General features: G+C 39.6%; 1 protein-coding gene across 5 annotated transcripts in view; it reads left to right on the top strand.

Annotated features, from left to right (window-relative positions):
• Window positions 1-27,610, top strand: part of myo16 (myosin XVI) — a 123,631-nt gene that overhangs the window by 20,260 nt on the left and 75,761 nt on the right. For 2 of the 5 annotated variants that reach the window (XR_003693756.1, XM_028591823.1), the window contains exons 1-4: window positions 8,917-8,987; window positions 13,394-13,663; window positions 25,563-25,633; window positions 26,440-26,583. The exons of 1 other annotated variant lie outside the window; for it this stretch is intronic. Coding sequence is in view for 3 of the 4 variants with exons in the window: in XM_028591823.1 (XP_028447624.1) it covers window positions 8,960-8,987; window positions 13,394-13,663; window positions 25,563-25,633; window positions 26,440-26,583 (513 nt within the window). In the remaining variant the exon portion in view is untranslated. Of the gene's footprint in view, window positions 1-8,916; window positions 8,988-13,393; window positions 13,664-25,562; window positions 25,634-26,439; window positions 26,584-27,610 lie in introns of those variants that run through there. 2 more of the 5 variants (XM_028591824.1, XM_028591825.1) reach the window with 1 other exon arrangement.

The following is a 27,610-nucleotide window of genomic DNA, read 5'->3' as shown; positions in this document are numbered from 1 at the left end:
TATATTATATGTGCTTACATAATAAAGATTGTAATAGCCTGATGCTATTTATATGTTGTTGCATTGTAAAAAGTTTCGGTGCAAAGGATGGACCTATACGCGATCGCTCTCCTTGATTCTGCCCAAAAGAAGAGCGCTTTGGAATCTCCATTACGCACCATACCTGGCTGTGCTATAGCGCATCTCTCCTAACCTAAGGCCTATAGACTGTAAAAGTGGTCAGGAATCTAATATTTCCCCAAAACATAGTTTAGTTCTGCTCGTATAACATGAGGCCAAATATTTCACAATTCTTTTCAACTGTTTTAAGTTTTCAACAATATACAGATCAACAACACTGCCCGACAGTTTCAATCAATACTCGGCCACAGAACGTGTTCATTGACAACGTCATCTGTCATGTAAAACAAGACTCAAGTTATTTCCTTACTTTAGTGTGATGATTCATGTTAAAAAGAGTGTTTAACAAAAATAAATAAATCGCATTAATGGCCCTAAAGCATTATTGGCCATAACAAGAGAAAACCATGAGGGAAAAAAAACTTGACAACAGTAACAAGCTGTTATAGAAATAGACCTGCGCCTGCAACTTCTGTAGCGCGTTATGAATTGATTATTTTAATCCATATATCTCATATAACGACATAATACAATACAGGCAGAGTAGCCTTCACATACCTTACTGTTATCTTCTGGCGGTCCTACACAATTAAACTCAGCAGAATAAGTGACCGGATACTTTAGCACTGGTTGAGTTGCGGGCTCATCCACGGAAGACCGATCCACAGGACTATATCCATAGGGGCTATATCATCCACTCGCGAGGCAGAGGCAAAGGCATTAGCACCGGCGCTGGTCGCGCTAACCGCGCTAGCATCCTGCGGTGGCCGAGACAAAGATGTGCTCGGCGTTGTGGATCTCAGCTCTCCTTCATCTCCTGGTTGCAGCGATGACTCTGAGAACGCTCGTGCACGTTTAAGGTACCTAAACAACGACTGTTGCAACCTTGTCCTTTACTGGAAATGATTTTTACACTCTCAGATCACTGGGAGCTAGCCTAGCATACCTACAAGCTACATCCTATTCGAACCTCACTGTCTGCTGAACTTGTGCAGAAACATAAAAATAGACATGACCAGTTTTTTTAAATTGTTTTTGAAAACTAAACATTTAGACAATTTTAGCACAAATTATGAGATTATTTGCCGATTTTTAATAATTCTTCACCAAATTATAATATATTAATTAATTAATGTTTTTTGAGGAAATGTTTTGGGTGGGCCTGTTGAAAAGTGGGTGGGCCTAGGCCTGTCAGGTCCACCCATAACGCCGTGACTGCAGATACAGTATTGCCACGATATCGATTTTTTCCCCCACCCTTAGTTCCTATACTAATTTACTTCATTTGTCTATCATTGTTCTGACTCTGACAGATTTTTCACTTTACTCCCCCTCGTTCACAATTCCATCATGTCCTTTTCTTTCTCCCTACAGCTAGCAGTGATAATGAGCTGAATTAGTCCGCCACTTTTCCATTTGTAGCAATCTACCAACTGGAAGATACTACAGATGTTACTCTTCTTCCTTGCAGCTCGTGACTCTTGAACAGTAAAATAATAGAAATTCATGTTTACCTTGGACGCTGCATGGTCCAGTCTATGCCACAATGTAGGAATAATTAAAAGTTATAACAACAGTAAAAGTCTGCCACTTGATCTCTCTGTTAGGATGAACTCCCCTCTTCAAAGCTAGCAGGATGAATTATAATCAACTACTCTTTTTTTTTGTCTCTGTTTCTTTGCTATAGGGAATCTTTATCAACTATTTAGTTTAAATTCATCCTTTTGGTCTTGATTGTCAGTTTTTATGACAATCTTCAAAGGTGAGAGAATTACAATTAAAGATTACGGAGTTTTTCATCACATTTTAGTGTGTATGACTGATCTGCCTGACTGCAAGTGTTTGTTGTCGCTCTAAGTGCACACATGTATGACACCACTGTAGCTGAATGACAGACCGATGGACTTGGCATACGTGATGGGCAGGCTGTTTCAAAGCAGATTGCCTGTCTTGTCACACCTGGTGGATGACTGTGTCCCTGGACACAAACATGTCTTGGTTCAGAAGGAAGCAATATTATAAAGATGTTATTTACAATGGTCCTTACTCACAAGCAGGAGGAACAAGGACTGACTGTTAGGGCATTCATCTTTTCTCAGTAGTGCCAATATTAAACATAGTTTAGTGTTAGAATTTTTCGAACCAATACCATAACTAAACTTTTTCAATACCATATTTCAGCCAAATTGTTTTTTAATTTAAGAAAAGCCAAAACTAATGAAATGTTAAATACAGTCTCAACACGAGGTGCCATACAAAGATTTTGCCAATACAGAATCCAGTCTGAATTTGGCAAATTTATCATTTTAAATCAGGAAGTGATCTGATCAAAAAATAATTAAACAATACAAGTATTTAATGCCAATCCTTGGTACTTGACAGGTTTTGAGACTGTGCTACAGATACATTTCTGTTGGTTAAATACCCAGCCCCTGACAGTTGGACAAAGTGTACCTGCACAAAATCCCACAAGATTGAGCATCGTGACAATGCAGCAATAGCATTCACCAGTATCGCTTGTTCGTACTCTTTCCGTTTGAAACAAATGGATCAAATGGGACATCACCTGCCGTGTGTCAGGCCCATAAAGCAGATATGTGGCTTTTTTTATTCTTTTTTTACAAGGATGCCATTCTTACCTTTATTTATCCACCATTTATCTATCATGATTTACCAGTAATGCATTTAATGTGTTTTCCGCTAATGGCACTGACTCAAAACTGTAACGGACTGAGAGAGTATAAATGACTCCAGACGGATTAATGTTGCTTTATTTCCTTTCTGGATGTATAAGTAGGCAGTTGTATGTTATCCATAAGAACTTTATAAACTAATATTGTGTCAAGGATCGTTGCTATAAGTTGTGAGTCTGTCTGCCTCCAAATGGTCATAAACTTCGATATGGACTTGCACAACGTACATAAACCTCTTTTTAAATCAGTGGAGGTTCTCTGTGCTCTGCAGCATTATACAGGAGAGCATTTAAATCCTCCCCTTGCAGGCAACGATCCACCTTGGAGTTGACCGATATAGCTGCTGCTAGGCTATTAACTAGTATTATGAATATTAAATAGTAATCCCTGCTGTTCAGTTTAAACCTGGACTGAGCTGCTGTTTTGGAGAAAAATGGTGGGATTACAATATAATCCATCTTTAAGGGTAAAACCCAGATTATAAATAGATTTAACACATGCACACAAAAGTCTGTGCACTTAAAGATAACTAAATTTGTAATTCTATTTTAATTAATTCAGCAATTTTTGATTAACTAGTTCAATGCCGTTCCAAACATGCCTTGTTTGGAACGAACGATTGCAGATTGCTTGGCCTGTGGTATTGCTGCTTGTAGCTTTCTCCAGAACCATTGTACCCCAAAATTACTTACTACTTACAGTGTATATATGAAAGAGTTTTTGTTTTAACTAGAGCTGGGCAATATGGAAAAAATCATATATCACAATATTTTTGACCAAATACATCAATGTCGATATTGCGGCAATTTTGTAAGGTTGACTAATATAAACACAATGAGAGTTTTGATAAATAATCAACAATAATGTGGATAATATGACAAATAATAAAACAGCTAGTACTGTTATGCAGCCTAAGATAACACGTGTGTCATATGACAATATTACGATATCCAAAATTTAGGACAATATCTAGCCTCATATATAAATGTTGATATAATATAGATATATTGCCCAGCCCTAGTTTTAACTACATTTTAGTGTTGTCTTTTTCATCAACTATATTGCCTGTTGATATTGCCACAGTTAGCATTTAATAATTATTGGTAATAATAATTTATGTATTATTAATAATATTAGGAATAATAAGTATTTTAAGTCTGAAAATACTCTGCTCAGTATAAAAAAATAATTGGGTCTTAGGCGACTCACAACATTAAGTTTGATACCATATATAACAGTGGTGTAATGAGTCAGTGCAATACCTGAGACTGTGCCTTACAGTTCTATTTCCAGTTAGTTGAAATCTAATAAATATAGAAAATCTCACATAAAGAAATAAACTCTGGACCATTTCAGAGTGTTTCGTTAGTAGCATAATTAAAAAACAACCATGCAATTAGCAATGTAAAAATAAAACCCAATGAAGTGACAAAAACACAAGCTGTCACCACAGCTTAACAACCACAGCACTGTCTATTATAGCAGATTGTGTACAATACACACAGTAAATCATAAAATGAACTGTGTAATTAAAGGAGAATCATGCGGGGAACAACATGATACTATATACGGTTGTGTTGTGCCCCTATTATCAATGTAATAAATGTAAATACTGCTGGAAAATACCCACAGGACAATCAAATTACTTTGACCATGCAGATACTGTATAGAGGAGAGGGGTTTAGGTAGAGACTGAAAGAGGCAAAGTAGATAATGTAATCTAAATAGAAATGCACTGGATTAACCTGAATGGTGGTGTGTGTGTGTGAGAGAGAGAGAAAGAGAGAGATTCTCATTAACAAGAGAGACTGTAATCACAGAGTCTTGTGGTCCATTGGGACTTGAGGGATTCTTGTTTCTAGTAAATGCACTGTGCTTGCTAGCTCAAAAAGCTTGTGTGTGGATGTGTGAGGTGCACAAGTGCCAGATAGTACACAAGGTATTTATTTGCATGGCAACATTGAGCAATCCATAATACATGCAAATAGTATTCAAAATCTTTAATTTGTCTGGTAAAATTAATAAATATTTATTTGTGTAAATATATCACATTTGATGAATAATTAATCCTAAGAGATCTCTTTTCATATATAATGCATCACCCCCAAACTTTCCATGTGCCTTTGGCTTTGCCGTAATTGGGAATATTTCCTGCATCAGATATCCCTCATTATTAGCGTCAGTGAAAGTATGCACAACTCTAGGGTGGTAGCCATAAAAATCACAGTCGTACACAGTCGTAGTATTGATTGTCACCTGATGGCAGAATGACAGTTGTGTCAAAGAGAATGTAATGTCATCTTCTGTGGGACAAAAGCTTTTACGAGTTTGTGATTGCTTTATAGAAGCAGGGAGGCACAATCCTCACACATTTGCTACAGTACAACCATTGACATCATTAATTCTGATACTAAACAAACATGCACAGTTGTACATTGTTGCACACATTTTTATGTTGAAATGAATGTATTTAACAAAACGTTTGACCATTAATTGCTGCATTTTTAAATATCTGTCACACATATAATGAATCCCTTCTCTCTATTATCAATCTCTATTGTCTTCACTGTATAGGACTCTCTGTGTACCTCCCTGCTTAGGTGCTTGACCTAATTGTAGCAAATTATGAGAACGAGACTCCAACCTATTATCCCGTTGCTGTTACACCAGAGATGATCTCTATAAACAGCTATCTGCATATAAATGCAGAATCTGTAGGCAACAGGGCAAGATGTTGGTATCGGAAGTGTTCTGGTTTTGGTTTGTACTACGTTTGTAGTCTGAGTAGTAATATAATATATATTCTTTTTTGCCAAGTACATTTTTACGTAAATGAGTAATGTATCCTCTGCATTTAAACCATCCTAAATATTTACGATCGGTGGGCAGCCATAGTCCGGGGACCAACTCCAGTTGTAATCCCAGAACCTTCGTAAAGGGCAATGGCAGGATTTACCTAACATACATGTCTTTATGGTGAAAGGAAACCGGAGCACCCAGACGAAACCTAGGCCAACGTTGGGAGAACATGAAACCCCAGTACTCAGCAGTGCCACTTGCTGTGAGGCAGCAGTGCTAACCACTAAGCCAATATTATTAACAAATTACGTTTGAGCGGGCTTTGGTTGTATGCAGGTAAACAGTCCGTGTAGACAGCAAAAGATGAGGACCAAATTGGTCGAAATGGAATCTCGTAACCCATGGGCTATCATCTGACAACAATTTAGCTTTTTATTAGCTTTAAAAGAATGCATCTGCATTCATATGCAGATATCTTAACTTAGGGTAAACTTGTAAAACAATCGTGGTCGTTAATAGCATTGCTAATCGGACTGTAAATAATGACCGGTGCATGGAAGAGGAAGTCTTGGCCTGGATATCAGTTATCTGTTATCTCTGGCTACACCGGAACCAAGGTTATTTTAGTTTTGCATTTTTCATTAGTTTTTATTTTGATTTGGTTTTGATTTTTTGTTTTCAGATTCAGTTAATTTTTAATTAGTTTTTAAAGCGTGTTTGCTAGTTTATTATTATTTTTTTTTTAAATGCTAGTTTTAGTTTATATTAGTTTTAGTGTTAGTTTTAATCTTTTTTGTAACATGGGTTATTTGTCAGAGGCAAGATTCAAAAAAGTCAGTAATAAGTGTAATAATAACTCAACAAAAATATCATACAATTTTAGAAATATGTTGGCTATTCACAATGTATTCAACAATAACACCCGTAAGTTACATAAAATGTACATATGATGAGCACACATATGTAAACAGTCTACACAAGACGCCGCAGTGAGTCCAAAATGTGTAAGTGACGTGTACCAGGAAAAAACCTAAATAGCCAATAGACTAAAGAAGACATACATGAACAGGTATTTTGAACTTTGGTTTGAGTAAAGTGGCGAACGTTTTGAAGTCAGTTGACTCACACAGTTGTGTAGGATTTTTCTCTTTAATAAATTGTCCATATATTTTACCACCTTCACTGCAAGGCACTTGCTTTTATCTGACACAGTCATAATCAGATAGGACTCTGCTGCTTTCTTCCGACTTTCGGTACCGCCATGATGCCAGGCGAGGGGCATGAACATGTTGTGTTCATTTTGACATGGAATGTCGGAATTTCTGGGTTCCCAGTCAGAAACTATATATGTCTGTGGCGTAGACTGTATAAAACAGGTCTATGGTCGGAAATGTCAACTCTGAAAGATATAACGTTATTTGCTCTATGAAAGGATATTTACTTGATTATTTTATTTTATTTTAGTTAGTTTTGCAAACAGACATTACAGTTTTCGTTAGTTATCGTTTTTTTGTAATTCCTCGTTTTTATTTTTATTTCAGTTAAAGACAATGTTTTTTCCCACCTAGTTTTTGTTATTTCGTCTGTTTTTGTTAACGATCATAACCTTGACCGGTACCCAAAAAATATTGTTTCCCTCAAAGACTATATCGTCATCAGACCATTAGCAGTTGGGTTTCGAGATTGTCTCACATTGAGACCTTGTGTGAGACCTTGTACTGTTCCCAATGCACCAGCACATCACCACTCTTCTTTTCAAGCATGTTACATGTCTATCGCTGTGCACGCATCACGCACACACACACACACACACACACACACACACAAACTGGCATCTAATTTTACTCAGGTAGATGTTGGAGTAGTTGTTCCGGCAGTGTTTTGCAGAAGATGCCGCGAGTTGCTTCTGTGACCTGATTTCCTGTGACAGAAATTACTCGAGCAATCAGTCTGATACACGCACACACGCACACACGCACACACACACACACACACACACACACACACACACACACACACACACACACACACACACACACACACATTCATCTCCCAGTCTCTGCCTTTTTCTCGTTCCCTTTTAAGCTGGTTCTGCTACTCCTCTCCTAATCACAAACCTCACCTGCTTTTCATGCCCTTTTATCCCATCTCCCATGTCCCATGTTTGACAGCAATGAGAGATAACAGAAAATCAGGACTCAGAAAATGCGGTATGCTACCTAACCTGCAGATGTGAGAGCACCGTGGCACAGATTTTTAAAATGTTTGTCACAATCCTGCTTTAGTCACACACTGCCCACCTCATTAAAGTCTTTCTTGCTAAGTCGCTTTATCTTTTTCTCTCTCTCTAGTCTGCTGTTCTTCCCCGATTCTCACCCATCTTTCTTTCTCTCTCGTTTATCCTCACCTTCTCACCCTACTTGTGCAAATCTTCAAATGCAAAGGATTGGTATTCATATATGCAAATCAGCCTTAAAGCACAGAGTCAGAGAGGGTTTGCCCTAGTGACACTGCAAGCACATACAAACGCATGATAGAGTGTGTGTTAATGTACCGGTCTCAAGCCCTACCATTCTAGTAAACTGTACTTACCAGTAGTTAGTTTGTGGCCAGTTTTAAGACCGTTGATGAGCACTTAACATGTCACCGCACCAAAAGCCGCACTGCAGCAGCTTCTCTCTCTCTCTCTCTCTCTCTCTCTCTCTCTCTCTCTCTCTCTCTCTCTCTCTCTCTCTCTCTCCCTCCTTAGCTGTACTTCTATCCAATCTAACACTCCCTCTCTCTCCCTGTCTCTTGCCATCTTTGTGTGGTGGTGGTGGAGGGGGGGGTGTGTATAAGGAGGTGAAGAGCATTGCGTCATTGGGGGTGTGTTGAGCAGGAGGTGGGCTGAGCCGGCAGTCAGTGACGCGAGTGGACCACGTGCGCCTGTCATGGATGGGAAGACGTTTTGCAGCGGTTATCCGGCTTTAGGCAAGGAGAGCTAGAAACAGCCGCAGCTCCCCTTGCCGACGGGTTGATCGAAGGAGTGAATGTCTGTGTGAGTGAGTGTGTGTGTCTGTAAGTCTGGGTCTGTGCGCATGTAGATGGTGCATGGGCTGCAACTGGAGCTGCTGCTGTTGCTGCTGGTGAATAATGCAGACAATGGAACTGAGTTTGGATAGCATGCAGGGAGCCAGATTAATAATGCATCCTGCCGGGTTACGAGCTCTGCATTAGTTAGTTTTTGCTGGAACCTGTAGCTGGCTACTGTCTGCCTGCCTTTTTGAATTACTGACTCCCTGCCTACCTTTCTGCCTGCCTGCAAGCCTCTTTACCTGACTGGCGGACTGTCTGACTTTAGTCAGAAAATGTCTCACTACCATTTCATCAAATGCTGTAAGTAGCCATTCACCAGCTCTTTCTGTGCATGCAAGTGTGTGTGTTTGCAATGCACTTGTCCATGCCCCAGCCATGGGTGTGTGCCTGTTGTGTCAGCACTTACTATATATGCAGGGTGTCAAATACTGTATGAGTTTACATGCTTAAGAATTCTGGTCACCAGCTGCCAACACAGCAGCACAATCTAAACTTCAAATATGTATCTGTATCCGTTTGTGTTTGTCTGTGTGTTTCTGTGTGTGTGTGTGTGTGTGTGTGTGTGTGTATATGTATTCACGCAGTAAGTGGGTGTGCGAGCTTGCTGCAGAGAGCTGCTGCAGATGTGTGAAGTTGACCGGTGAATGCGGCAGGTACTGGCAGAGGGAAAGAAAGATGAAATAGAGCCACAAAGATGCAGATCCCTTGAGCGTCTGGCATATTTATAACACAGTGACAGACTGATGAAGAGAAAAAGTCATTTCAGAGAGAAGGACAGATGGAGAGAAACTGAGGGTGATTTGGAGAAGCATTGCAGAGAGTGGAGGGAATGGCAGGATTGGGAAATGGAAAGGACGTGAGGATGGAATGAGTGACATATGAAGAATGTGGCCAAGTGGTGCGAGGAATGATAAGCAGACTCGGGGAGGAATGAGGGAGAGTGATACTGATATTTGAGAGGTGATAGCAAGGTAGGAAGGAAAGAGAGAATAAAAGTTAAAACAGTGAATTTTATCATAGAGGTGATGCATGCTGTCTAAAGTCTGTCCTTGACTCTGAGAACGCTACCTGTCTAACCCCAAATCACTACCCACTACACACATCTATCTACTGTATATCTTGCACATTTATGGGGTCTGCAGTTTGCAGCATGTGTGTGTTTGTGCACGTGTGTGTGCTCTATTTTCTAATTTACAAGCTCCTGCAGTGCAGTCAGTGTTATTAGCTGGAGCCTGAATGGGATGTTCCACATTCAATCAATAACTGATAGCCTGGGGATGGGATGGCAGCAGAAAAAAGCAACTGCTTTCTATCCCTCTATCTCTTTCTTTCTGTCCCTCCACTTATTCCATCTCTCTCAGATTCATTCAGCACTGTTTCCCATTAGGCCTAGCTCCTCTGTCCTTTCCCTCTCTCATTCACATTTCATGTGTCTGGTTTGAGCTATTCATCACAGTAGCAAACGCCAGTGTTTCGGAGCACACATTATGTTATAATTTTTGCAAACGTTGAGATTAAGTAGGAATGACGTGTGTTTTTATCAGCCATGTTGCTGCGAATTCACATAGTGTTTTCATTCAAAAAATGGAAATTCAAGTATGTATTGACTGAGGGCAAATTCTTATTGATCTTTACTGTCAGTGCTGGCCATATATGATGTTTTCATCTAAAAACGGAAGACAAAGATTCTCCTGGGAATGTTCTGATACACCAACCAATGATTGTATATTATTAACAACACATTCAGCCACATTACATGTACATGCAGCAACACACAGCATCTTATAGCAAGTCATGAGGGACCGATTTTGTAGTCACAACATATCACAACATGTAGTGCCACTTGTGAACTGTTGTGCAGTTAAAGTTAACCTTTTAGCACACTGAGCTTACATTTAGACAAGTGCATTTGTATCACTTTATGTTCATTTACTAACAAAATGTTGTTTTACGTCGGTGTTACGCTGTCTTGATGATTCTTTTTTTTATCTAATGGATATCCATCTACTACTGTGTATACCTTAATGTCTTGTGAGTGAGTCATGTCAGTATCAATATGCCATGTTATGTGACGTCTGTCATGTGCGCTGAGTTTACGGGTTGATGTGACTGTAGCCTTGAATGCCTGTATAGTAGATGATACATGAGGTTGACAGAGAGTGTGAAGGATATGGCCTAACCAAGGAAGAGATGACAGTCACAAAGTCAAGGCAGTGATGGAGACAGGCAGTTCACCATATCCACATTTTGTGTGGTAAAACGGCTAGTGTGTTTTATGATCTCTGCTACTTACTGTCACTCAAACTACTACCTAAGTGTTGAAAAGAAGAACGAAAACAATAACATCTGTAGCCTCCGTGATTTTTCTTGGTGTGGCAGATCTCTCTCTCTTTAGTCAAAGGAATGAAGGAATATGTGACAATTTCTCATCCCTGTGCTGGGAGCCCTGGCAGTGCCACTTTTTGCTTCAATAAGGGTTTGGTCTAGATGTGAAATAAGTAGTTGATTACTCAATTATAGAAAACTATAAATACAATCGCAACTATTTTGATAATCAGTTAATCGTATAACTCATTTTACAAGCAGGTTCCAGATCAAGTTCATTTATTTGTCTTATGTAAAAGTAAACAGAATGTTTTGGGGTATACGACTGTTAGTCAGATAAAATGAGCAATATGACAATGTTCGGCTTTATGAAATTTTAATGACAATTTTTCATGATTTCTTGACCTTTTATGGACTGACTGATGAATCGATTAATCAAGAAAATAATTGTCTGATTGTTTGATAATGCAAATAATCTTTAGTTGCAGACTTAGCTCTTTACCTTTTACCCTTTTCCATTCACCTGAGCTACCTGGCCATTAGACTGACACACTGGTCTAAGCTAGTTGTCTGGGGTGCTACATGTATGTACATATGTGTGTACATACATGTAGCCTAATGCTCCAGGAGAGGTGAGTTCCACTCTTGATGCTCTGTATTTTTAGCCCTGCACTAAGTTATGTGTCAGCATACAACAGATCAAGGGACCCACATGTATCAACTCTTGTGTCTAGTATGGACACAGACTGTATGCACCACAACAACTACTGCAAGTCAAATATCAAAATGGACTCAGTAGAAGAGAAGGTGAGGGGGAGATATATGTGAGAGTAGAAGAAAAAAGGAGGCAATAACATGGGACTATGAAAGCTGGACTGTGTAGAGATGGAGTGGCATGATATTGGAAAAGGCAATGTTTTTTTCTGCTCAATGTGCAGCCAAGTTCCTAAAATAAAATATAGTTGAAGCAGACACCTGGCATGAACAGTATAATAATGCTCACTCCCCGGTCTTGAACCTGAACACAAAAGAACCTTTTTTACATGTCTAACCAGAGCAGATGGCACTGGTGTACTGTATTGTGCAGGACGTGTGTATGTGTGGCAAACCGGGGTGGAGGGGGCAGGTGTTTGAATAAATGTGTAGATGTGAGAGATGCAGCAGCTCCATTTGTCTGCCTGGATGGCTTTGTCTCTACCTGATAAAGATCTAGTCCAAACACACTTCAGCCCCTACAGAGGAGAAACGGCAGTTTGCTATATAAAGGAGACACAAAGTAAAGTAGCAACAGTCCTCCAACGGCACATGCCACCCTGTGGATTTGCAAAGATATGAAGACAGATGGTTGTAGTGAGAAAGAGACAGGCAGTTTTGTGGGAAACATGGGGACAACATGTGGTAGTTCAAATGTGTCCCACTAACATTACTTTGCACTTGACAAACAGTGACAGTGATGTGTGCTCCCTCAACCCAACAGAGAAAGAGAGAGCTGAAATAGAGACACAAAACCACTGGAGATCAATTGAGAGACAAAGATGCTCCAAGGGGTGGGGAGGGGAGATACTTAAAACAAAATGGGCCCAAAAGAACCAGAGCAACAAAGTCGAGTTTGATAAAAGAAGGAATGAGATATAGAGACAGCAGGGGCCAAAGAGGGATGAGTGGGTGAGTCCGAAAGAAAAACACACTATTTCTGCAAAGACATCCACCTCATTATTTTTTACTTGTCTTCTGGAGTGACTGTAATCTAAATTTGTAAAGAAATACTTTATTTTTTATTTTTTGGGCACACTCAGTGAATTACCTAGGCACACTCAGTGAATCTCATTCTGATCCCACCTACTGCACAAACACTGTACACCCTAATCATCCAAGCAGCCCATAATAGGTTTTGCAGCTGCCTGGGATGAGATCTGTTTGGCTAAGTTCCACCGAGAAGAAGAGAGATTAAGCAGAGTCAGGAGAATCAGTGGGACAGGACAGACAACACACAAAATGCTGTGATGCTTCTCTCAACTCACCCCACGGCTCAACAGAAAATACAAATATCCTTTACAGTAAATATGCTAAATAGCGGCCCACACACAACTGCAGACACAGACATGCAAAGCATACATGCATGCACAAGAAACAATAACACAGTTCTGCCTGGAGATGAAACTGACAGCATGTTTTATCACTTTGATACTTATTTGCTCAGTAAGTAAGAGTAAATACTATGCACCATGTTTACACTGATTCACCAGATTGTCATCCGTACTCTTTGGATGGACCGCTCACCGAAAACAAATAATGCATGCATAAATAAATAACTTTTGCATTTAGTTTTCTGACACTAAATATCATTAGCGTTGTCTTGCTCTTTCTCTTTTTCTCACTAGGTTGTTTCCAGCTATGTAATGTCTTTCGTCAGAACATGGAGATAGACCAGTGTCTGCTGGAGTCTCTCCCCATTGGCCAGCGCCAGCGGCTGGTCAGGAGGATGCGCTGTGACCAAATAAGGGCGTACTACGAGAGGGAAAAGAGTCTTCAGCGCCAGCAAGGTGGAACCAAGGTTCGTGCGCCGCCCACCCACCGCAAGAAGCACCGCGTCCGCTTCAGCCTCGCCGATATAATACAGGATGCCATCATTCGCCATGACGACAAAGAAGGTGCGTATGCAGGTGCACATGTGAGGGTGTATGTCTGTTCATGGTTGAGTGAAATGTTGTAGTGTGTGTGGATGTGTACACAGTAAACATTTGAGGGTGAGACCTGGGGCCTGTTTCACAAAAGCAGAATATATAAATCCAAGATAACTGATAAAGCGAGGCTTGACCTAGTCTAATCTGTGCAGCCTGGCTTGGTGCGTTTCACAAAGGCCAAGCCAGGCTGAGGAGGAGCGACTAGGTTGAGCCAGGCTGAACTAATTCAGAAAGATGCACGTCCACGGATTTCCTCAAAAGACCGCGAGGTCGATCACAGATTTACTGATGCCAAAATGGAGAGTACGCATTGTACATACTTTATACAGAGTGAGAGGCAGCTTCTTGTGGAAGTATGATGACGTGAAACACATTATTTGAATAAAAAGAAAATATCACGGCCGCTGTAACGAAACAGCGAGAGAAAGCGTAGCAGACGATCACGGACCGACTGAATGCAGGCCAGCTGACAGTCTTGCCTGGGCCCGGGACGCGATATTACAAATCCCACTATGGCCACGCCAAGACCTGCCCTTCAATAGCGTTCACACACTACTATTGGCCAGGCGTCCATGCTTACATGTACAGGTCCTATCCCCTGACCAATCCCCTAACCCTAACCTTAACCACTCGAGGTGAAATGCCTAACCCCAACCAATCGAGCTGCTTCGTAGGGCGGGTCTTGGCGTGGCCATAGTGGGATTCGTGGGACGAGATCTTAGAAAATCTCTAAGGCCTCTATTTTCTTCGTCTCTTTTCTTTCTTTTTCCGAGCTCCGGACTTGTGCTGACCGAACATTTTGAGCGTACTGAACTTCAAATTTGATCAGTGGCCAAACCATTTTTATGTTGGAGTGGGGGTGGGGTTCTTGACCACCATTTCCAGGACAATTAGGAAGAAAACAAATAAAAAGCTTTTATGTAATTCAAATATTATGCTTCATATTTTTTTCCACAAATAGGCCTATTTAAAAAAAGATTTTTAATTATTCCATAATTTAATGAGGGCCCCCCTACTGTGGGCCCGGGACAACAGACCCGTTTGTCCCCCCCTATCGGCGGGCGGGACTGAATGCATAAGCAGCCTAAATATATACATTAACTGACCACTGCTCTGAATGGAAACCGTCATAATCCTACCATTCAATGATTAGGCTACTAATCATTTGCACAAATTAACAATTGTACTCTTTGCCTTAAAAGTAAGCAGAAGATAACTCAGGAAATTTACCATGAAGATCCATTTTCTATAACGCTAGAATATGAAGCGTAAATATCTCTTTCACTCTGTTCCTCCCTCTCTCTCATTGGCTAAAATATTAATTTCCTAAGTCATATTAACTTCCACTACTCGCTTTTAATGCAAAGTGTACAGGTGTTCGTTTTTGCAAATGACAAGTGACACATTGAATGGTTTCATTTAAGAGCAGTAGTTCATAAATGTATATTTTTAGACTATCATTTAGTCTGTCCGCTATTATCTGTCACGCTTTTTCTATTCGTGTTTTTTTATGTTTTATAGAGGACGAGTTTCCTTCTCTACATATTGTATGCCTTGCTCCCTGGTATATATGGACATAGAAAATAAAGACACTGAAAAAATTGCACTGTAAAATCTAGAAACTATAAAGATAATAAAGTGATAAATTCCATGCACACTATAAACATGAATGGAACAGAGTATATTCATCAGTTATTTCCCCCCAGGCAAAATATAAGGTCAAAAACCATTAAGGTGTCCTCTCCCTGTTGTTACATGAATGTACAGTAGCCTACATCACTAGATAGTTACTGGTCCAGTGAACTAAGTCTATAATTTGGGAGGATTGTACAGTTAGGATATGTTCTTAAAATTGTACAATCCTCCCAAATTATAGTCCCAGTTTACTGGACAACACAAATTGTGAATGCCAAATACAATGCACATGGAAGCAGAACAAACATGATCCTTATTGTTAAAGAATAAAAAAAGAAATTATAAACTAAAATAATTGAAGGTGCATTGGGGAACTATAGAAATGTACAGCATTGTATGTATTGCCCTTAGTAACAGACTTCATTTAAAACTCATTTGAAATTTTTTTAGCCTTTTCTAATTATCTCAACAACTGCCATAATATATTCATCAAACTTCATACAGCAATATAACAGTAACAATGACAAATTTATAATTATAAAAAAAAATAATGGTCACAACTTTAAATAATAACAGTACTTAAATGAACAGCAATATGCACCTGTTGTATTTTAATCCAGGCTGATAACAAAAGGGTAAAACCACTGCTGAGTGAACAGAAAAGGTTCCAGGATTAAATAAATCCTGGCTGTTAGCCTGGTCAGGACCAGGCTAGCTGCACAGAATAAATCTCCATAGTGATTTATGTGCCTCTGCTTTCGTGAAACCGAGTCAAGGCTAAATTCATCCAGGATAACCAGGAAATCCCGGCTTAATCCCGTATCTTGGTTTTGTGAAACAGGCCCCTGGATACTAGAGAGACACACACACACACACACACACACACACACACACACACACACACACACACACACGGCCAAAACAGTTGTTATGACATCCAGGTGACACAATTTGTTCCGCTGGAACCACTCGATTGAGGAGAACAGAGTGAAGCTTTATCCTGATACAAACTGCTCTCAAGGAGAAAAATACCTTAACACAGATGATAATGTCATGTCATTCCGTAGAATGGCATTCACTTTTTGTTGGACTCTAGGTAAAAGAAACCACTCACTTTTGTTTTGTCACTTGCACTGTTCAGTGGCAGTGACAATTTTGTTTTGTAAATACTCTTTAAAGATGAACAAATTCCAACAGTAAGAAGAACTTATGTCACAGCCTTTTGGTTGGTCGCTGGATGTGGCTGGTGGATGGTTTTTGTGTGTTTTTGACATCTGTAACACAAACACAAAATAATGCATCAAAACAAACATTAGCATGATAAAATATTAGCCAAGGAACAATGAATACTGGGCATTGTTTCAACCATTCAGCCATTGTGTTTCACACAAATGGGAGCTTGCTTATTCAGGGTGTAGTTTGTGCTTGAATGGTTTTTGTTTTCTATAAATGCATATGACATTGAATATAATGATAGTCAAAAGACATGCACTGTCAATTTGGCAAAAGGACAATGAGAGCTTTTCTCAGGTACACAGTAAATCATATCTCTCCTTGGGCTTCAGCTGTAACACACTGTACTCGGTTTTTGTGAAATCAGTCAATGAACTCATACGATTCAAGAGGTTCTCACACTATACTCTAAAGCAGTGGTTCCCAACCTTTTTTCCTTGGCGCCCCACCTACTCATGTCTAAGAAAAGTTGAGCCCCCCCCACAGACTTTTGTATACATTATATATTCTAGTGTATTATCATAATTTGTTTAAGATGTGCAAATATTTTTTTTTTACCTCAACCTCAAACCAGATAAAGACTTGCGCACCCCCTGTGATCTTTGCCACCCCCCTGAGGGGTGCCCGGACCCCAGGTTGGGAACCACTGCTCTAAAGGACATTGATTTTTTTTTTGTCCGACCTCACCGTCTTTCTTTTTGGATATGCCAGTCATTTGCCAGTCGTTTACCCAGCTGTCCGGGTGTATCTGTGTCAGTCCTACCAGCAGTCTTTGCAGGTCACTGTGTTAATCTCTGTTCTCTGGCTGCCAATAAGGTTCAGCTGGGGTCTGTTGGAGCAGCTGGTGTGCCATTGTAACAGCCAGACTGAAACCAAGGTCCCTTGGCTTGGCATTAATCAGATCTGCTACCCCTCTGCCTCATGCCTACCCAAGACAGGTGCCATTGCACTGAACTGGTACCAGGCTAAAAGTTTGCGTTGATATGGCAAGGCCTTCTGACAGCAGTACCTGCAAGAGTGACAGACTCACTTCTAACAGACTCCTTGAGTCAAGGGACTGACTGCTTGAAAGCTTTATGATCCATTCAAGTTTCCCTGTGTTGGCCTGTCTTGTTCTTCTGTCTGTAGGGGTGGGGGATAAAATTGATACAGCATAGTATTGCGATATTTTTCGTGGCAATACTGTATCAATACACGGATGCCAAGTATCTTTTTTTATTGATCTAAACAGTCAGCTGCTGTGACAAAGGTACATTTTTGTCAGATGACAAAAATGCTTGTGCATGAAATTGAAGTGAGATCAACAAACAGAGAAATGTATCTCTTTAGATAAAACAGATATTGATAAAGTTTTCCTTTTGGGGAAATAATTTGAAGTTGGAAAAAAGGTAATAAATTGCAATATATCGCAGAATATCGCAATATTTTTAAAATCGCAATTATATCTTATTGTGATCTATCGTATCGGGGCCTCTGGCACTGTATTGCACTGTCTATATCTTTGTGAGACCTTGAGGATCTGTCCAAACTACTTTGAGGTAACACTTGGTTGGGGTTGATCAACACTTACTACATCTTGACAATGGTTCTTGAGCATTCCTCACTGGTGTTTGTGACCTGAGTGCTAACAGATTTTCTCACCATTGCTGTGCACGTCTCAACAAGATTAGTTATTTTCAGCATCATGTCCCCCAGATGGTGATGATTAATGGAAAAATTTATAGACGAAAGTCATTTTGGTGACTCATCATTGTTTTTAGGAACTTGTGAGTGTGCAAGAGAGAAAGAGAAAGATTAGCCAAACAAGGCCCAGGAAAAAGAAAACAAAGAAACAAAGGCTGAGAGGGAAATAGACTGAGGGAGATTGAGTGAACTTCCTTGTTATATCATAATTAAAGCAGTTTTTTTTTTGTGAGCTGGCTATAGATTCATAGAAACTCAGTCTGCTGACAAGGCAGCCAGATAGTCAGAGATATCACACACACACAGTCACACAAGGATTTATTTTCTTATCAGTTGTTTTGTACAGGGAACAAGATGAAGGGGAATGAGATAAAGAGAAGCAGGGTGGAGAACAAAAGAAAGGTTAAAACATGGGGGGTATAAATTGGAAAGCCAAAGAAATTGAAAAGCAGCCAAAAAGAAACAGGTTAGGGAGGATATTGTCGGGTTAAGGTTAAAAAACTACCAGAAACACACAGCCTATAGGGGCATACTATATCTCCTCTCCATTCTGCATTTCTATATCTGTCACATGCAAACATCTGGCTCACTTGCGTTTTGACATTTGGTGAAATTGCTTTTCCCAAACCAATGTCTTAACTTCATCAAAGCAAGGCTCACGTGGAACTGCAGCAGCTGTTGCCTTGTAGCCATGAAACTGACAATCTATTTTTATTATGTCTTCCCCTTTCAACAGAATAATGATATTAAATATGACATTATGGTGTCTGTGGTTCTAACTGAGGTGATGATTCCTGCCAAATTTTTGATGTAAATGTTTTATGTAACGCTAAAGAGTCTAAAGCGGACTGTGACATCACAATATCTCTGGAAAGTACTTCTGATGCCACTTGTATGGTTTGAAAACCCATCTTGTAACAACTTCACAGGTTAAACACCAACAGCATGTGTCCATCGCATTTAACCCTCATCCATATGACCAGCTTGGATTTGTATCCTAGTTACCCCTAATGCATTTATTACATTTTAGATGAATAACATTTGTTAAATTGTCAGACACTGCTGTATTTGTTTGGTTTCAGTGTTATAATGGTTTATTGCTGTGTAGTCATGTATGTGTGTGCATGTGCATATGTGGTTTGTGGGTTTCTTTTAGCCACAATTGCGATTCGACTCTTGAGCATGCGTCAGACCTACCATTATTGATCAGTGTGTATAGAGCCATCCTGCGGGCACAGCACAGGGACTCACAGACTCCAATCGGTTCTCCGTAGTGAGGAAGTGAAGCAAGCAGAGGTAATAATTTATAGGTAATAGCTTTTAGTTTTGCGTGGTGTTTTGGAGCACTGCTTTAGACACAATTCATAAAACTGAATCATAACATTGCTTAAATAAGAACACCATGTGCACCATAGTGTTCCACAATGTTCAGCCATTTTTTGTTGATGCGGTCCCCACCTCCAGATCAGTGCAGCAAAGATTCTTAACAACAAGAGTAACTCAAAGGACTCAAGGTGGCACTGGTGCTCATAGTTCTCCTTAGTCCACAGTATTGAACCAAAATTATTTTAAATGGTTGTAGATAGGTTATATGTTGTGTGTCTTTCAAAGGAGGTTATATTCTCTAGACACGTTCTCTTGTAACTGTAATGGGTGTGCTGGACGGCACCACAGCCGAAGTTGAAAATCAATGTTCCACTCAGAGTGGTTGTAATATTTGCACTGTGATGGGATACTCCATCCATGGTCTTTTATTTATCAGTCAGCTTGCCATAAGCACCTCACATCGATCCAACAATCACAAACACCGCCAGCGACTTTAGATACATATATGTAAAATTTCCCCAGATGACAAAATACAAAAGCAGACAGTGTACCTTTTTATATGAGAGGGAGCAAACTATGTAAGAGAGCATGGAACATAACAAAACTAATTTTCTCACAGAGGTCTACACTGCAATTGAGATATGTTCCTTTTATGTTTGCATATTTCAATTAAAACCCAGAGGGAAGAGAAGTGTGTAAAGACTCTTGTTTCCCAGATATGGTCAGCACAGAACATTGACACATTCACAGTTTCCCTCTACTGTGTCTACACAAACAAGCAATGGCATTTTCCTAGTCTGTATGCTGGAGAAAGAGCAATTCCAGCAATGAGATATCCACCAGGTTAAACAATGATTGATAGCCTGAAAGGAACACTACAGCTACAGTAGTGAAAAAGCATTAACACCTTGGTGTGTTTGCTGTAAATGTATGGCAGTGTTGCAGGAAGTGAACATTTATAAAATCATATAATTTCTGCACAAGTGGGCCGGGCACGCCTGTTCCATTTTACAGAACTCATTGTCTGATAATCTACATTTAGAGTAGAGAATTGGAAAACTGTACAAGTGCCTTTTTTCATCAGGATCGAAAACATGGGAAAATGTCAAAGCTCATTTCAGAAACATGGAGCAGTGAGGTGAGATGGTGCCTCTTGAGACTATGACTGTGTGATAAGGACCAAAGAGACAGGAGTATTTATAAGGGTGATGTATTTGAACAGAATCTCATATGGGGCTGCCAAGGTATGATGCTGTACATGGGGAGAGTATGCCTGGTCGCTAGATGAAGAAAATTGGCAATACTGCTCTAAGTAGCATATTATGGAGGATACATTACAGGGATTTTATTAAATTCATTCATTCGAGCCAGATAATCAAAAAGAGAGGCTGAAAAGTAGATGTGATCTTGTATTGTATCTACAGAGCATGCTCATTCAGCATCATTTCTACTTCAAAAAGTTCAACAATGAATCATTTTGTTATCACTTACATGGCTTGCTCTGGGGGTTTGTTTATTATTTCTTAGCATAGGAGGAAAGTATATCTTAATGCCCCTTTTTCCAAGAGAGAAGTGCTAATGATTTTTTTTAACTGTCAAGTGTACTGTAATTTAATGCGTAGGCAAGAGATCCTGAAGAGCTGTATTCAGGTGTTACACAAACAGGTTAAGGACAAAACTTTCTATCAGTCTGAATGACAGCATAGATTTTGAGGTTAGCAGGTGAGTCGTCAGAAGTACTGAAAACTAGCTGAGCCCTGAGGGGAACGCAATTGATTGGGATGTAAAGTACTGAAAACTACTAAATCACTTTTTATGTTTCTTTCCGTCCGTCCGTCCCATTCTCATGAACATGATATCTCAGGAACCCCTGGACGAAATTTCTTTGTTAAAATTTGGCACAAACATTACATGGACTAAGTGATTTTGGAGGTCAAAGCTCAAGGTCACTGTGACCTCACGTCTGTCACATTCTCGTGAATGCGATATTTCATTAACGCCTTGAGGTGAATTCCTACACTATTTTTGACATATTTCACATTAGCTCGGACACTGAATCGGTGACACTAATCTTGAAACTGTGGTAATGGTATAGATCTTCTGTGTGAAGCATCCACGTTTGGCCAGAAAATACACTTAATACCGTTTATTAAATTCCTTCAATGTCTTCACTATATATATTATTTGAGTCTGCACAGACATGGATGTAAACTGCCACTTGATTGGTTGACATACATCCGCAATGAAGTAATTCTAGTTTTACATGGTTTGAGCTGCAGTTTGGCTGCAGTTCCTGATGCATGTCGATCAAGCTACACATTATTTAGGTTTCTCTCTCTCATCCTCTCTTCTTCTCGCTCTCTCTCTCTCTTCCACACTGCTACCAGTTCCTAGCTGGTTGCCATAGAAACTACACATACTCTCAAACAGCTGTTTTGCAATTTTCCACAAAATGACAGCCAACTTTGCTTTGCACCCACACTCCATTCCCCTGTCAGCAGCATTCTGATGGAGGTGTAACGCACGCACGCACACACGCACACACACACACACACACACACACACACACACACACACACACACACGCACGCACACACACACACACACACACACACACACACACACACACACACACACACACACACACACACACACACACACACACACACACACACACACACACACACACACACACACACACTCCCAAGACCAAAGCTTAAGATCAGCATACTGTATTATCAAACACCAACTGACATAAACTACTCTACACAACAACTACATTGCACCAGAGAAAATCATTCCTTACTGTAAACCTGCAGCCCCTCCTAAATACAGGGAGCACTCTAATGTTGCTCTTTTTATTACATCATTTCCCTCATGTATGTTTTTGGTTAATGCTACTATTTTTAGTTTTTCACTGAATAATATGAAACTGTACGATATTACACATTTTTAACTGTAGAAATGTCACAGCAGCCTGTCCTTGCTTTATAGTATTCATCAGCACAGCTGGAATTCACCTTAAGCCAATCAGATTGGTTGCCATTCTTAGCCGCTTTAGAACATTAAGACAAGAAATTCTCTACTAAAAAAAATTTAACTTTGAAAGATTTGTCTAACTCATACTGCTGAATTCTCATATTAGCTTCAGTTGAACTTTGGAGTGTATTTTTGATGGATTTTGTCTTCCATCTCTTCCACCTTAGGAAGGGATCTCTTGATGGCCAGTATGACCAGAGGAAATTATTACATCAAGTGAAACCTGTTTTACTGTTCATATGGCCTACTGAATATTATTTTAAGACACACATGAAAAAATATGTGATTGAACATATCCATTTAAGTTACACTAATCTTAAAATTAAAGATTTAAATGTTTACCTAATATAGCTGGCAACCTCTCTACTAACGCAAAAGGCAAACAGACTTGTGCTTCACACACAGACAGGGGTTGGTTTTGATGAATCTGCCAATGATACAACAGTATAATTGATTCCCAATGGCCATATATCCAGACAAACACTTAGCTTTTTTTCCTCTAACTGCCTGATGGTCAATATGTGATTCTTGACCTTCGACCTTTCTTTAGACACATTCAATAATGTGCCATAAAACTCAGGTAGGTTCTTCTATCAAAGAATAACACTAACATTATATTTATATTTATCATTATATACATATTTTTGTTAAGAAGCATGTGATCATGTGCTTAAAAATCGCTGCTCCACATTCACTAATGAGCAGCCCTGTGATATACTGTATGATAAAAAGGAACAAGAGCATTATCTATTCCCTGGTGACGACTTTAGTGCTAGATGAATCTTAATTGGTGGTTTACAGCCTGAGCCCTTACAGTATGTTGAGGAGACAGGAGATAATTGTGCTGATTGACTGAAAGGTTGGCCAGTTTGTTTCTCATCAACCATTTAAAGGCCATTAAGCACTGAAGGCCATTAGAAGAGTGGAGAGATGTCTGTGCATAGTATGTGTTTGGCCTGTTTGGTATGTGTGCATGTGCTTCTCAAATTAACTGATTAGTCAACAGACAGATAATTAACTGATGACAGTATTGATAATTGATAAATGTTTAAGTAATTAATTCATTCAATATAGTAATTCAGTAATTATATAAAAATACCAAACATTTGCTCATTACAGCTTCTTGCTTTCCCGTATTAAATACTTTTCAGTATTTGGCTGTTTCTTAAATGGTCAGACTTAATAAGTAGGTTTGCAATTCACACTTATTCACATTAATAGATTCATGTTAATAGTTTTTTTTTAAATAGTGAAACCCTTCCATCACAGGTTCCAAGAGTGCAAGATGATGCTGTAAAATTGCTTGTTTTGTGTCAACAAACAGTTCAAACCCATTACGTTGAATTTCATATAAAAAGAGAGAAAAGCGCGCCCTCACATTTAAAAAAAACTTAAACCAGCAAATATTTGGAATTTTGTCCCCTAAATTAACAAATAATTGAAATTATTTTTTTTTTGGATTTATTATCTTTCGATCACCTAGGGGTGTACTCACACTTGGCCCAGTTAAACACCATTAAATGGGAATTGTAGTCGGCAAGTCCCGCAATGTAATGACGTAAGCATGCTCTGGCCCTCATTGTTTTATTGCATTGTGATCTTGCTGTTTAACCAACACCTTCCTAGGACAGTTTAAACAAAACTGATTTCTTGCAGCGGTGTTGTATAAGCCTACGTTAATTCTACTTAGGTGTACCCAAGAAACTGTATTATGCTCATGCTAGCAGCAATTACTAAACATTTGTAGGATCAGACAGAAGCAGAGAGTTTGGTAAATAGTGTAACCAGCTGCAGTTTGTTAATGAAGGTTAACAAGTCATAGATAGAGAGGTGCATGTTCAGTAATTATTGAGACTGTCAAAGAGTGTGTTCATTATATATTATATATATGCTAGTTTTTTGAGGTCATATTATGGTTTTGTTGTATTGCATTGCATACTATTGAAAATGTGCTCCAGATATTTAAATACCCTATATACAGTACATTTAACAACAAATAAATGATCTATTAATTAATACTAATTAATTAGTAGTGGTAGTATGTTCAGCTAAGCACAATATTAATAACCAGCATCAACTGTTTTGGAAACAAGCTTGCTGTATTCGTGTTTGGCTGAGTGGGTTTGATGAGGTTATTTAAGCATGTCTTTCAACATAATGACCCTTTAAATGAAATGAACTCATGGGGGTCATCAACAGGGTTCAATTTTTACCACTGAATTACCATGGTTACTGTCCTCAGAGCCATTTGCGTTGCTTAAAGACTCCAGTGTCTGTGTGTGTGTGTATTTAGTGTTTGTGTTTGTGTGGGGTTGCGTGACAGTCGTGGCGGTTTTGCTGGTAGAAGGTCTTCCAAGGTCCAGGCATTATCCATCTAGTGCTATCAGTGTCAGTGAAATCACAAATGTCCAAACCACAGCACTCCACCTCCCTCTCTCTTCGCCCTGTCTTGTTTGTCCATCCTGCTCTATTTATCTGTCACACACTCCAGTGCACTCTCAGACTTCATTCTTTGTACATTTTGAATGAATAATATATTAGTGGTATAGTAAAATCCGTGCGACCTTGTTTGGCTTACAACTGTCTGCTCATTTGTTTATGGCTGACTGCTTGAACTTGTTTTTTAGTAGATCTGTGTCAGTGTGTGAGTGGGTTGTGTGGCTCACTGGAGCTTACGTGAATGTGTGTAACCCAGAGGCTTTATGACCTGCTGCTGGAACAAGGAGCTACCAAACACACACAACTTTAACACTGATCCACGCTGACGTGCCAACGACAGTCAAAGGACACTGGACACATTGGTTTTGATTGTGTGTGTGTGTGTGTGTGTGTGTGTGTGTGTGTGTGTGTGTGTGTGTGTGTGTGTTTGTTTGTGTCCTCACTACATGCCCTAAGCGCCCTGTCTTCACACACAGCAGGTGTTAATATATGGATGTGTGTTGTTTTGCAGTGTTGCGCCTCCTGAAGGAGGGAGCAGACCCCAAAACTCCCATTTCTTCTGGGGGATCCATGCTACACCTGGTAAGACTACTGCACATTTAACGCTCTAAAATTAAAATTATGATGCAGCTACATTCAATTTCAATTTGTGCGATGCTTTTATCCACCTCCTATTAAGATTTGGTAATAAAATCTTCTAACAAGGTAAATGTAGTTTGTATTGAGATATCAATAAATATTGTGATATAGTAAATTAAATACCTGATAAATCAAGGATATTCAAACAAATTACACATTTATTTGTATTACACACGTTATTATTGTCCCCTGGTTTGTATCGTCACATCGGACATTTTTGTTCTTTTGAACAAGGGATTATACAATCTGTACTCATGTTTTCAATACTCCATTACAGTTTTGCTTTTTCAACTGCTTATGCATGCAGATGTGTCCATGTATATCCACATGTACAGTATGGTTTTTGTTTTCATTGTCAAAAATGTTGAAGCTGGTCCACCTGCCCGATGACACTCCCAACTAGACACTGGTATCTACACTACCCCTATACATTTGGCTATACATTCTGAATCTTTCTCTCTCCAGTTGATCAAAAGTGCAAAAAATTAAACTGGAAAATATCAATTTATTAAGAAACTCTGGGGGGTTCTCTAATATGATGGAGTCCTAGTAACCGTTCTCCATGCCTTTTTATCCTTTAGCATTTTACCCCTGTGGCAATACAAGAATGTAATTGTTACCACATTTTCCACTTATAATTATTATACACTGAACCACTCATGTGTACTGTTTATAGTAAGCAGTGCTTCAGGAAATGTACATTTCTGAAAACCAATAATAAGGAAATCTCCTGTGTTTGCATTCTGCAGTGTGCTCGCCATGACAATGTGTTTGCAGCAGAACTTCTGATTGAACGAGGCCTGAATGTCAACCTGCAGGACGAAGACCTTTGGACAGCTCTGCATGTAGCGTGTGTGTGTGACCATGCAGATGTGGTGCTGCTGCTGGTGGTGGTAAGAAACACGCTGAGCAAACATGAACATGCGGTATATTAGGGGTAATGACCCAAATTCACACACACATACGTATGCATGGGCACACATTTTGTAATTTAGTGATTTTCTTGTTGATCCTTGCAATTCCAAGCTACAAATTAGATTAGTGTTTTGGGACCCATTCTATACTAGCTCCATGTTTTGAATCAGCTTTGAACCAGTGGCTGTATTCACATTAGTCATCCAGAATTCTTTGTCCAAGTGAAGCGTCCCTTTATTGATGAGGGGTTTCGGATTACTGAGGGTCTGAAACACAAATTTCTATTCTCTATATATTTAGAATATGGGCATTAGCATGATATCAAAGAGAAAGCCCACTCTGTGGAGGATGTTTCCAGCTCTTGTTGGGTCTGTCTTGACAAGAGCTGTGGTTGTACTGATTAGGTCCATAACTAGAGCAGGGCCAGCTGCAGGGGAAGGCATGCACAGCCAGCCCAGTCACTCAGCCGGCTGGATCTGTTCTGCTGGTGTTGATTAGACCCTGGGAGGTTAACTGCAGTCTGGAGCTCCATAGAATCCAGTACAGCCTGGTTCTGCTGATTGGGTCCTGAGTGATTGCTGACTGCCTGTCTGCGGGGCAGGAAAGAAACGTTCCTGAGAGGAATGGATATGTTTGAAGAGCTGCCAGGCAAGGGGTGTGCAGAGTGGATCTGTCAGCCTGAATCGACTGCATGACTGTTGTGTATGTTGACTGTTTGCATATTTGCATGCGTTTAATTTCCCTGGAAGCAAAGATTCCCACACGCTGCCTAGTTTATTGAGCAGGGTGCAATATAGATACGCCAAATGCAATTTATGCAGTGAGTTATGCTTTCATGATAGGCAATACCATGAGAGAGGAGAGAGAGAGAGATTCAATACTGCTCCCTGTGAGGCAGTAACTACATTTCTTCCATTCACTACCAAGACAGGACTAGTTTCTTGTAAATGAGGTCATATTTACAAAGCCCTGTTGGAAGAGAGCAGGGAGTAAATAAAGAGATAG

The sequence above is a fragment of the Perca flavescens genome, chromosome 11, assembly GCF_004354835.1.
Source record: "Perca flavescens isolate YP-PL-M2 chromosome 11, PFLA_1.0, whole genome shotgun sequence".
NCBI lineage: Eukaryota > Metazoa > Chordata > Actinopteri > Perciformes > Percidae > Perca > Perca flavescens.
The sequence above is the reverse complement of the archived record's forward strand: the minus strand, read 5'-3'. Positions and strand labels throughout refer to the sequence as shown.